General features: G+C 47.9%; 1 protein-coding gene across 2 annotated transcripts in view; it reads right to left on the bottom strand.

Annotated features, from left to right (window-relative positions):
- sesn4 (sestrin 4) overlaps positions 1 to 13050 on the bottom strand; it is a 38867-nt gene that overhangs the window by 13566 nt on the left and 12251 nt on the right. For both annotated transcript variants that reach the window (XM_063190191.1, XM_063190193.1), the window contains exons 2-3: positions 2015 to 2212; positions 1324 to 1506 (exon numbers count right to left, since the gene is read on the bottom strand). In XM_063190191.1, coding sequence (XP_063046261.1) covers positions 1324 to 1506; positions 2015 to 2212 — 381 coding nt within the window. The remainder of the gene's footprint in view (positions 1 to 1323; positions 1507 to 2014; positions 2213 to 13050) is intronic.

The raw sequence follows: 13050 nt of genomic DNA, 5'->3' as shown, positions 1-13050 counted from the left end.
AGGTAATATACTGTAACAGAGGGAGTGGCAGTGGGCCAAAAGAACCGCAGCCTGGACCAGTTCAGCCACGGAAATTGCTTGCTTATGCACAAAAAAAAGAGCTACATACGCAAGATGGACATAATGTTAAAGAAGAGTATGTGCACTGATCCTGAAATGTACCATGACATTGTGCACTAAAATTCATGCAAGTCTTAGTACATGGGGCCCCAGCATTGCTCACCACTCTTTAGGAGGGCTTAAAGAAGGCTGTGTGTGTGTGTGTGTGTGTGTGTGTGTGTGTGTGTGTGTGTGTGTATACATGTACATAAAATGTTTGTGCGTGGCTTACAGATCTGTGGACTCCATAAACAGGCAAAAAGATTGACCAAATTCTGCTCAGTATCCAGCATAATCGGGAGCCTCTTCATTTGGAGACGGAGGTGCCACATGTATCCTTAAGACACTCAGTGAGCAGTTTCTTTTAGTTTTGTGTAAACTCCTATGAAATTTGGCTTGTGCTATGATAAACGTCTATCTGTCAATCCAAATACAGAAGTGTGTGTGTGTGTGTGTGTGTGTGTGTGTGTGTGTGTGTGTGTGTGTGTGTGTGTGTGTGTGTGTGTGTGTGTGTGTGAGAGAGAGAGTGAGAGTGAGAGATACACCTCCTGCACCAGTTCAGCCAGCACGTTACCATTTGGAGTTTGGGATGAGCTCTTTGCCAAGAGTTTACTTCCGGGGTGAGCGTGCGTACCTTAAATGCCTTGGCATGCAGCACGCACATCACACTCATAACAGGTGCCCTTGTTGGTATTACAATTAAACTCTTGACCCACAGAGGAACACGTGATGACCATTCAAGCAAAGTTTGTCCAGTAGACGAAGATAAATCAAACCCCAACTACCCAATGCAAAGGAGTGTGTTCAAGCTCGGTCTCCTAAGGGGGCCGTTGTCCCCTCCTTCTTCATCGCTCTCTGTGGCGTTTGGTGGTGGCTTGCATAAGATGTGCGCTACCGCAATCTACAGTGCTAAGGGAACTCAATTTATTCTCAACCTCAGCTGGCCTCCTAAAGGGCCGTTCACCTGGCGTCACAAGGATCTCGGAAAAGTACAGGCTTGAATTGTCTCTACCGTAGGGAAAACAAAAGAGAACCAACACTGCCTCAGGGGCGTCGTACCGTTACACTGTACCATAAGACGCCTTATCATTACATGGGCGACCTGGGTTAGATTCCGGTCCAAGGTCCTTTGCCAATCCCCACTCGTTTCCTGACTTCCGTAGCTGTGGTGGCTTTGGTTGTGTCTGGTGCACTCTTCACCTCTACACACTCTGACATATTTACCTGTATGTGCGAGCGTGATGTGAGCCAGGGCTGGTGGGCGAGGACCTTGTTGATCTGGTCGAGGTGGCGTAGTCTGGCGGGCGCCGACTCCAGGCCCTGCAGCCACAGCCGCTCCCCACCCGCACGCAGGAACTGGGCCGTGTGCAGAGACACCAGGTAGCTGCAGTGGTGACGTGCTGCCGCCTGAACACACACACACAGACACAGACACAGACACACCACACACACACACACACACACACACGCACACGCGCACACAGAGTTTAGGAATGATCTAACGTGACAAGGAAATGTTATTGTTGCTTGAGTGACGCAGGAAGAACTACGCAGCGACATACAGTACACGCCTGCACATGCAACAGATTAACAGTGACTGATTAACTGTGGACATCTGCCTCATCAACATCTCTGACTGCAACTGTATAACAAGACTGAATGCATTTCCAACCACGATGCCTATGTAGTGCAATGGTAGGGGCCAGTCCAGAATCAGTGCAGTGTGTGTGTGTGTGTGTGTGTGTGTGTGTGTGTGTGTGTGCGTGTGCGTGTGCGTGAGCGTGAGCGTGTGCGAGAGCGTGTGCGAGAGCGTGTGCGAGAGCGTGTGTGTGTGTGTGTGCGCGCGTGTGTGTGCGTGTGTGTGAGAGTGTGTGTGTGTGTGTGAGTGTGTGTTTGAGAGAGCGTGTGTGTGTACCATGATGGCTATATAATGGCGGTACTGCAGTGGAAGGGGCCCGTCCATGTAGAGGATGTAGTGCTGGGTGCGCAGGAAGGACTCCAGGTACTGCGGATGGGACGCCATGTGCTGCGACACAGAGTCCAGACGCCCCCTGGTGGCCAACGCCTTCATGCACAGCACCGAGGCACGCTCCTTCTCACTGTTGACTTTCACCTGGGAGAGAGAGAGAGAGAGAGAGAGAGAGAGAGAGAGAGAGAGAGAGAGAGAGAGAGAGAGAGAGAGAGAGAGAGAGAGAGACAGAGAGAGACAGAGAGAGAGAGACAGAAAGGTTGGTGGCCAGGGCCTTCATGCACAATACTGAATACTCGCTCCTTCTTGGAGCTCACTTTCACCTGTAAAAAAGGTACACACACGCTTGTGCTTTCACACACACACACAAGCACTAGGTGGTGTGTGTGTGGAGAGTTTGTGCGTGTGTGTGTGTGTGCGTGTAGGGTGAGTGTTGGCAACCAAGTGCAGTGAAAGGGAGAAGGATTAGATTACCACTTGGGTATGCAAGGCCAAGGCTCTGACACACACACACACACACACACACCACACACACACGCACACACACACGCACACACACACGCACACACACACGCACACACACACGCACACACACACACACACACACACACACACACACACACACACACACACACAATTGAGTTAAAAAGAATATGATGCCTGTTAAAAGCCAAAAGTTTATCCTCGCATATTGAGTACGGATGTCGAGTGAGTTAACATTTGGTTCCTTTTAATTTGCTTTTTAAGACAGGTTTCAGCTTGATCTGAGCTGAGCTTTGACTTGACCGGCAGTTAAAAAACATCAGAAAATATGAATCACTGAGGTCAAACGGACTCGAAAACCCATTTTACCATTTTTAGAGAAGCTCTTATGTTTTCCTGATAGTGGTATTATCCTAAAGATGTACATCGGAGAGAGCAGGGAACGCTGTTTCAATAGCTGCCCCCATTGCTCGAGGCAATCGGATTTTTAAAAGTTGGACACGTTGTTTCCTTTGCGAGTGAACAACAAGAGGATATCCAAAGAACAGCTGATTTCCTTCCATAAATAATGGCACAATAAGACAACACAAATAAAAGTAAGGCTACACAAATATGGCTCCGTATGTTACACAGACACAAACTGATACACACTTCTTCTACATGAGCACTGTGTATGTGTGTGTGTGAGACAGAGAGATCTGTGTGTGTGTGTGTGTGTGTGTGTGTGTGTGTGTGTGTGTGTGTGTGTGTGTGTGTGTGTGTGTGTGTATGTGTGTTTATAGGCTTACATCCTCCCTCATCAGACAACACTTGAGGCAGCAGAGAACTGGCAACGGAGCTGCAAGCCCCTGAGCAGCAATGCAACACACACACACACACACGCGCACACACACACACACACACACACACACGATACTGTGTGTATCTAAGCCTTAACACGGCCCCATTTCCACAGTGGCCAGTCCCAATCACTGTCTGATCCACACCAGGGCACAAGCCGACATCTTTGACAAAGAACGGGGGGAGGCAAGCTGTGTGTACTGTGTCTGTGTGTACTGTCTGCTCTGTGTGTCAAGAGAGGATACACATACACACACAACCAGGTCACACATTGGAATCTTTGTGTGTGTGTGTGTGTGTCTGCGTTTCTGTGTGTGTGTGTGTGTGTGTGTGTGTGTGTGTGTGTGTGTGTGTGTCTGCGTTTCTGTGTGTGTGTGTGTGTGTGTGTGTGTGTTTCTCAGTTAATGTTGGTCTGCATTATGCATCTCAGAGGACCCACACCAGGCAGTGCACAAACAGAGATCTTTGAGGAGAAAACACAGGGAGAGTGTGTGTGTGTGTGTGTGTGTGTGTGTGTGTGTGTGTGTGTGTGTGTGTGTGTGTGTGTGTGTGTGTGTGTGTGTGTGTGTGTGTGTGTGTGTGTGTGTTCTGCTGATGTTGGTCTGCATTGTGCTTCATTCAGAATCCACATACCAGGCCACAGGCCAGTGTCTGAATAGGAAACATTGGGGGAGCATGGAGCGAGCGACTATATGTGTGTGTGTGTGTGTGTGTGTGTGTGTGTGTGTGTGTGTGTGTGTGTGTGTGTGTGTGTGTGTGTGTGTGTGTGTTTTTTTTTTTGCCTTTGCCTACTTTATGTGACGGAAAGGATCCACACCGGCATCTCATTTTAAGAACATGGGGGAGGAAGTGTGTGTGTGTGTGTGTGTGTGTGTGTGTGTGTGTGTTTTTGCCAGTGTTGCTCTGCATTGTGTCTGGTCTGGGCGAGGATTAGAGCTGCTGCCTGCCTGCCGCGGCGCCCCTCCTTCCTCTCCTCTCTCCGCTCTCCTTCCTCCCCGATCCGTCTGTCTGGCCAGCCTAGTCTAGTGTGTGAAAAGCCCCAATCCCAAGACAGATTGTGTGAGTGTGTGTGTGTGTGTGTGTGTGTGTGTGTGTGTGTGTGTGTGCAGAAGCAAAAAGATGAAGAGAGCCCAACTGCTTAGCATGCACAACAGTAGATGAGCGAGTAAAAACACACAAGCACACAAAATAAATAAATAAAAACGAAGGGATTGAGACTGAGACAAAAAAAATGAGAACAGTGCAGCACACAAAGGAGCAGTAAATGTGGGGGGGGGAAACGCAAGCACAGTACAGGGACGACGCAAGGCAGCAGAGAGGCAGACAAAGGAGATGTGCTGCTTCTATAGGCACACCGCACGTGCCCACACACACACACACACACACACACACGCACACGCACACGCACACGCACACGCACACGCACACGCACACGCAATGAAGAGATGTCGGTCTATGAGTCTTGACAACACAAAGCACTACCCCGCCCCCCTTATCGGATATGCCATTGTCATTATCAACAGTACTCATCTTCAGAGATATTAGACCACTGAGCAAAATAGAAAGGACACCGGCCCATTGGGATATCAAAAGGTAAAAGGAATGGTTAGATGATGCACGCTCACCCCAATCTTGTTAGTTTCCCATCATTTCCCGTTATTAATGTCCCATGCAGTTGATCACATTTCCTGTTCTGAAGGTGCTTGGATCACGCGTGCACGTCCGCACACAAATGCCTAAGTGTGTGTGTGAGCAAAACCAACAAAACATTGTGACCTTCTGCATGCAAACAATATTTGAAAACAATATTTTTTTGGCCCATCCGTCTAGACCCGATTGCACAAAACAGGTTTTCTAGTTTTTTGTGGTGTTAGGCAATCTCAGTGAGTCTAAATCACTAAATCAATTGCAGAGCCAATTTTCAAAACAAAAAAAATGCAACTTAGCAAAGCACTGCCAAAATAAGACAAAAAAAGAGGGAAAAATAGGTCAAGTTATAACAGACTCGAATGCGCTTGTTGTTTAAGAGTCGAAAAAACGGGACGAGATTATTGCTTACAGGGACGGATGTTGTGCAAAATGTATTACCCATGCAAAGATGCTTTTGTGCCAGATTTAGAAACTTGTTAAGGCCTGTTGATTTCCCCTCTGCAGTCCCATCCCTACGCAGGGAGAACAGCTGAAAACAAAAAAACACTCAAAGCAACTTGATATTATTATGGAATAAAAACGACAAAGGTCTATTGGGCCATTTAAAATGTGTTTCATACATGCTCTGGGCTCTGGAGTTGTTGAGATTTTCTAGGTTCTTTCTCACCGTCTCTGGTCGCATGTCTCTCAACCAACATCATTTGAGTCTAAGAGACACTAGTCAAGCCATGATGTCGCCTTCATTTTTATTTTTGTGCAAAGAAGCTTTACTGGACTTGCAAGCTTTCGGTCCTTAGACCTTAGGCTGCCTGATGAAGGTCTAAGGACCGAAAGCTTGCAAGTCAAGTAAAGCTTCTTTGCACAAAAATAGACCTGAAGTGTGCGGATTGTCTTCTTTTTATACAGAATGAGTGGTGGCCTATCACAACTTGAGCTTTAATTTTTATAAAACACAACACCATTGATTCCGACGTGCGTCATGACATGGGTTAAATAAAACTGGAGACAAATATAAGTAAGCTAGATATAGCATTCACCAAGTAAGAAAGCCTATAGCCTACATGTAATATGGAAGAGAAGACCTTTCGATCGTGTGCTTATGCAATTCTACTGAGCCGTTTTTAAATCTCTATTCCAACTTGGCTAATCCTTTATTGCCACCAACACCTTAATAGAAAGAGCCACTGGAGGCTAATTCTACATTAACAAGTTCACCATGCTCGACACGCTACCCTAACTCAATTACCAGAAGAAGAAAACATACCACGTACAGAGAAAGCATTACGTGTAAACTTGCATGTGTTTTCTATTAAGATGTGCACTCGGGGTAAACACTAAATCAAGTCAGCATGGACTTGAAACATAAAAAGGCCCATACAAATCAAATCATCAATGTGTGTATTCCTGGTCATGTATTTATGGGTATCTTCCCAGTTCTTAGAAGTCTATCTACATGCAGTGACTTGGCAGTGTCGTCCACAGCTCCACCCAACAGCAGATATTACCACAACAGCAACAACAACAATCTTCACATGCCCTCTCCACTTGCAAACCTGATCCTTGGCAAAGCTCCCTGGCCCCGCTAGCTACCGTGTGTGCGTGTGTGTGTGCGCGTGTGTGTGTGTGTGTAAGCATGAGTCATCTTTTAATAGGCAGCCCTCTTTAAAGCCCCATCTCGTCGTGATTAAATCCATTTTTAATCAGCCGCATTAAATAAAAAGGAACACAAAACACAGACGCGCACGCACACACACAGCCTTACACACACACACACAGCCTTACACACACACAGCCACACACACACACACACACACACACACACACACACACACACACACACACACACACACACACACACACACACACACACACACACACACACACACACACACACACACACAGCCTTACACACACACACAGGACAGCCTTACACACACACACACACACACACACACACACACACACACACACACACACGTGTGAACACGCACACACACACACACACACACACACACACACACAAAGACACACACAACAAGAAGCACATGTCACTAATGAAATCAGAGCAGCGCATGACTGTCTTATTGCTCTTGTTTAGCTAGACCACAGCACAATCAGGCTAATTCTTTCAGCACAGCATCCCCGTGCCTCTCAGTATAGGCCAAAAAGAAAATCATGAAGACACATGCTGTAAACAACTGGAAAGCCTCCCTTTTGCGACTTTATACATAGTATACAGCACACCAAGAATTGCATACAAGAGGACACTTGCAAAATGAATGTTTAAAACTAAAAAGTATCTGGTTATTTTCTTTGTAGCTTTACATTGCAGACACCACACTACCACGCCTGCAATAGATCTTCGCTCCTCACCACAATCACAATAACCCAATCATGAGGCTGGGATGGCCGAGAGGTGAACCAAATCTTACATCTTACAAAACACTTTCCATGATGACTGAGAACTGAAAAAGGCATCAGACATTTTATTTTTTAAACGAATGAAGTAATCTCTCCCCATCCTTTTCTATTACATAAGGCAGACGCAGGCCCAAGAATACTCCTGGGAGGCACAACAAGCAGGGTGTGTGTCTGTGTGTGTGTGAGCGCAAAAACATCCCATGGTACCATAAAATAAATATGGACCAGGCGGGTGTGCGTGCGTCGAGAGAGATCCGGCGTGTGTGTGCGTCAGAGAGAGAGAGAGTGTTTGTGTGTGTGTGTGTGTGTGTCAACGATCACAGCAACTGCACTGGGGCCCCCGTCTGTTGAGTAAGAGGCTTCGAGGAGGCCAGAGTGAGAGCCAACGCCAGAGTTGGAGTCCAGAGGTGTGTGTGTGTGTGTGTGTGTACTAGTCCGAGGCCAGAGTGGTGAGAGGCGTGTGTGTGTGCGTTAGAGAAAGAGTGTGTGTGTGTGTGAGAGAGAGAGAGAGAGAGAGAGAGAGAGAGAGAGAGAGAGAGAGAGAGAGAGAAGAGAGAGAGAGAGAAGAGAGAGAGAGAGGAGAGAGAGAGAGAGAGAGAGAGAGAGAAAGAGAAAGAGAGAGAGAGAGAGAGAGAGAGTCAGTGTGTGTGTGTAGTCCGAGGCCAGAGTGTGTGTGCATTTTCATGCGTGTGTGTTTGTGTGTGTGTGTGTGTGTGTGTGTGTGTGTGTGTGTGTGTGTGTGTGTGTGTGTGTAGGCCAGAGCCAGGAGTGAGGCATCCAGGGTTAAATAACAACTCGGCAGCTGAAATGGCCTCTTGCCTCTGGTCTCTGGTATGTGAAAGGGGAAACGGGCCCTGCCTCTGCAGCCTGGCTGCCTCTGGCTCCATCACAGAGCTGCCTGGGACAAGACTGTTTTTGCTTTTGCTCCTCTGTGTGTGTGTGTGTGTGTGCCTGTGTGTCTGTGTGTATGTGTGCGTGCTGTAAAAATGTTGTTTTCTCAGGGCTGCTCCTGCCCTGATGCATGTGTGTGTGTTACTCACTGAAGCAGCCAGAACAGAGCAGCAAGTGGCACTTGTGTGCAATCAGTGTGTGTGTGGGGGGGGGTGTTTGGGTGTGTGAGAGTGTGTGTGTTGTTTGTCTTCTTGAGGGAGGGCTCTTGAATGTTGTCATGTATGGACAGGGGACAAGGCCCCCTACTGATTGAGGAACAGCAGCTTAGAAGGCAGGGTGGCGTCTTGCCAGCAAAGCCCTGTCTACCACCCAACCCCCACCCCCCCATCCCCGTCTCCTCGCTCTCCCAGCCACAGCTCATCACCTCCTTTAATACCACACGCCCCCTTCTCCTCCTCCTCCACCACCACCACCACCAACAGAACACCGCCCTCCTTCACCAACCACCTCCGCCCCCACCTCTGGAGTTACTGAAGTTCCAGCAGCTTAGGAGGCATCATGGCTTCTCGCCAGCACCCTCAAGCCACCCCCCCCCTCTCTCTTCTCTTCTCCCGCCCCAAACCCAACTCACCGTCTCCTCTTCCACCCCCTGCCCTGCCCCCGCCCCTGCCCAGCTGCAACAGTTATAGTTAAAGTTCCAGCCCCTCACTCATCACCTCCTCCCCTGGGACCCCCCCCTCGTCCGCCCCCCTCCCATCCCTCCCTCGGCTGGAACTGCTGGAGTTGGTAAAGTTCCACTGGTGTGGGGGTGGGAACAGGAGAGGTGGCTGGTGGTGGTGGTGGACAGTTCTACTACCCTCTCTCCCAACTGGTCACCTCCTCTCGCCCCCTCCTTCACCACCTCCTCTCGCCCAACTGGTCACCTCCTCTCGCCTCCTCCTTCACCACCTCCTCTCGCCCCCTCCTTCACCACCTCCTCTCGCCCAACTGGTCACCTCCTCTCGCCCAACTGATCACCTCCTCTCGCCCCCTCCTTCACCACCTCCTCTACCAACACTGTTGGATTTGAAATCGACGTGATGGGGGTAGAGGGGTGCAGTAGCGGTAGCAGTGTTGATGGGGACGCTCCACCTCCCCCTTCACCACCTCCTCCACTAACACTGCTGGAGTTGAAGTTGAAGGGTGGTAGAGGGGTGCAGTAGTGGTAGCAGTGTTGATGGGGAGGACGCTCCACCTCCCCCCTCTCCTCCAACCCGCCTAGTGTTATAAATAGCCCTGGGAGACAGCTGGGAGAGCAGTTGCACAGATAAGAGAGATAAACACCATCGTCTCGTCTCTGCTCCTGGGCCAAGACGACGTGGGGATGGGGACGTGTTTTTGTCAGTGGCTCAGAGCCCTCTTCTCACACGCCACGCACGCACGCACACACACAGCTCCCGAAAACAACATCCGTCAACACCATGAGGAGATCGTAGGCATACCAACCTGACACCTCCTCAACCACACAAACGTCAACCCTACACACACCCACGCAGTTTACTTCGTTATTTGTTTCCAGCTCTACTAATCTGCCAAGGTGGTTGCAGCCCGGTGTGACACATACACACACACAAACAAACAAGCACAGGCTCAGACTTTTCTTCAGCTCCGTCGTAATGTGGAGGTGTTTGCCGCTGCGCTGCCCCTTGAGGTAGCCTTTGGCGTTGGACTTGACAAGCATGCGCACACACACAACCACACAGCGCACTTCTACCAAGGTAGCCCTGGCGTTGGAATTGAAAAACATGCACGTATACGTGTGTCATACACACACACGCACGCACACACACACACGCAGACACACACGCACACACACACACGTGCACGCACGCACGCACAAGCGCGCACACACACACACACCCGAGTAGCCGTAGCGGTGGACTGGACTGCCTTGCTTTGGGGCCCTGACCTTTAAAGTGGCTTTAAATCAGAGAGCCTGAAGACAACAATAAACAACCCAGCCACAGTCACGCCATCCACACTCGCTCACTCCCTCTCACCACAGCACAGGAAACATCTCTGTCCAAAATACTAGAAGGAGAGAAAAGAAATCAGTAATTTTAAGATTTTCTCTGTCCGAAATACTAGAAGGAGAGAAAAGAAATCAGCAGTTTTAAGATTTTCTGATCTGAGAACTTCTTCAGACAGCCTGAGGACAACAATACTCAACCCAGGCCTAGTCACGCCATCCACACTCACCTCGCTCTCCCTCTAACCAAGGCATGACACAGGATAGGAAACAACCCTGTCCACTACTGTATACTAGAGAGCCACCATTATAAAATAAATCATCAAATTAAACAGCAATAAAACAGCCAAGGCCCAGTGCCATCCATGCTCATGCTCATTGACACACCACACCAGGAGACAGGACAGGAAATAGCTCTGTCCACTTTAGCCTACTTTCTAGGTGGAACATTTGCCTGCCTGAAGAATAAATAATAACAACAAAAACCCAGGTCTAGTCACGCCATGCAAGCTTGCTCTTGTAACAGCACAGCAAACATCTCCACCAGCTTACCCTTAAGTTATATCTGCAATTTCTGGACGTGGAAAGCGGAATGGAGGGACCACACACATACCAAAAGTTGAATGATTGAAAGGTAATTATTATTATAATTCCGGCAACAACGAAAAAAAAAAAGATTTAAAGTTATAAATGAAGGGGAAGGGGAAGAATTGGGCCTTGGTCAGATATTTTTTCTCCATCTTTTATTATTTTGAAGTGAAGATTCGGGCCATCCAACCTTCCCAAGATGTCAAAATAAAAGAATAAGCATGTGTCCACGGCCCTTCTCCCAGGGTGCCATGCCAGCTCGCTCTCGTTACACCATGCCACAAGACAGGACAAGAAACATTTCTGTCCACTTTGCTAGCAAGGTAGGAAAAAAATGGCATCATGCAGACAAACAATCAACAACCCACACCTAGGTCACGCCATGCAAGCTTGCGGTCGTTACAGCACAGGACAGGAAACATCTCCGAGTGTGCACAATACCATTCCAGCCAGCATATATCCTCAATTCCTTAATGTGAAAAGTGGATTGGGGAGACCACGCTGACAAATAGTGAAATGACTGAAAGAAAATTCTAGCAAAAAAAAGATACTCAAGCTATGAAAGGGAAAAGGTCAGAGTCAGCCAGATATTTTCACTCCCCTTTTTCTTATTTTTAAGTGAGGATTCAGACCACTCCAGCCTTCCTCAGATGTCAAACAAAAGAACAAGTACATTGGTCCTTGCCTTGGCCCTTCTCCTCCCAGGTTGAGAGTCAGGGTGTGACGTGCTTTTAAACACTCCGTTAAAACAAATGACACAAGAGGCCATAACATTGATTAACACCATCAGGAAACATTAACAGATTAGGAACGCAACGCTACCAGATTAGAAAACCAGATTAGGCTTTGCTCTAGCCCAAAAGGTTGTCATATTCTTTGACCACTTCTACCTCACACCAGTCGTCAACAGAAAAAACTGAAAAAAGGAAAGGAAAAAGGAAGAAAAATATACAAAAAAAGGCAAATTTCTCAAAGCACACAGCTACAGGCAAAGCCAAGCTGAGTATTTGCCTCGTATGTATATAGGCGCTTGTGGTTGCGGTTGGACCAGTGAATGTTAACACAGAGGAAAAAAGAGGGGGGATAAAAAAAAATCAGGGCATTGCCAGCGCTACTATGCAGAGACTTCCATGACCCACTTTTATTCCTTCAAGGAACTGATCGGCAATGCTGGAGTGGAGGAGGGTGTGTGTGTGTGTGTGTGTGTGTGTGTGTGTGTGTGTGTGTGTGTGTGTGTGTGTGTGTGTGTGTGTGTGTGTGTGTGTGTGTGTGTGTGTGTAGAAGGGTAGGGGTGGTGGAGGCATGCCTATCTCAGTATGAAACACAGGTGCCGTGTCACTCAAGTCGTACCACAGTCTCTTGTGCATACACATGCGCTGACTCTCTCTCACACACACGCACACACGCACGCACGCACACACGCACACACGCACATATGCTTGCATATACACAAATGCGTAAACACATACACACAAAATTTAAACACAATCACATGAACGCACATACACATGTACGAGAACAAACACACACACACAAACATGTGTACACAGGTTCAGCTAAAGGTCAGGGGTGAGTGTGAAAACTGTAACTTATGGAACCTGTGCAGTTGAGTTAAGCTCCACTCTCCTCTCAACACTTCCCCCCCTTTCCTTAACATGGCCATAAGCGGGGCAATAGGCTTGGGCGATGTCCCCCTAATTGACAGCTGACGATGTTTACAGTGAGACGATGCGATGGACGATGACATCGTCGGGGGGGTTAATAATTTAAAAAAAAATGATATATTTTGTATTTATTTTTATTATTCATCTTCAGCTAAGTTATTATTTAATTCTATTGAATTTAAGAGTAAGTGAAATATATTAATATTATTAATATTATTATTACATTCTGGGGGATTTTTTTTTTAACCTCCTCAGCGTTCTTGCTCAGCTGCTTTGTGAGATGGTCGCTGAGATGCAGAGATCCCCCGCTGACCCCTCCCCCTCGCCCTTCTCGTCTCTCCTCCCGTGTCACCTGCAAGCACAGTGCTTGCTACTTTACCATCAGTTCATTGCGTGGCGTTTTTGGGAGACTTGTCAATAAATTTGTTACATCTGTG

The sequence above is a fragment of the Engraulis encrasicolus genome, chromosome 23 (assembly GCF_034702125.1).
Source record: "Engraulis encrasicolus isolate BLACKSEA-1 chromosome 23, IST_EnEncr_1.0, whole genome shotgun sequence".
NCBI classification, from domain to species: Eukaryota; Metazoa; Chordata; class Actinopteri; order Clupeiformes; family Engraulidae; genus Engraulis; species Engraulis encrasicolus.
The sequence above is the reverse complement of the archived record's forward strand: the minus strand, read 5'-3'. Positions and strand labels throughout refer to the sequence as shown.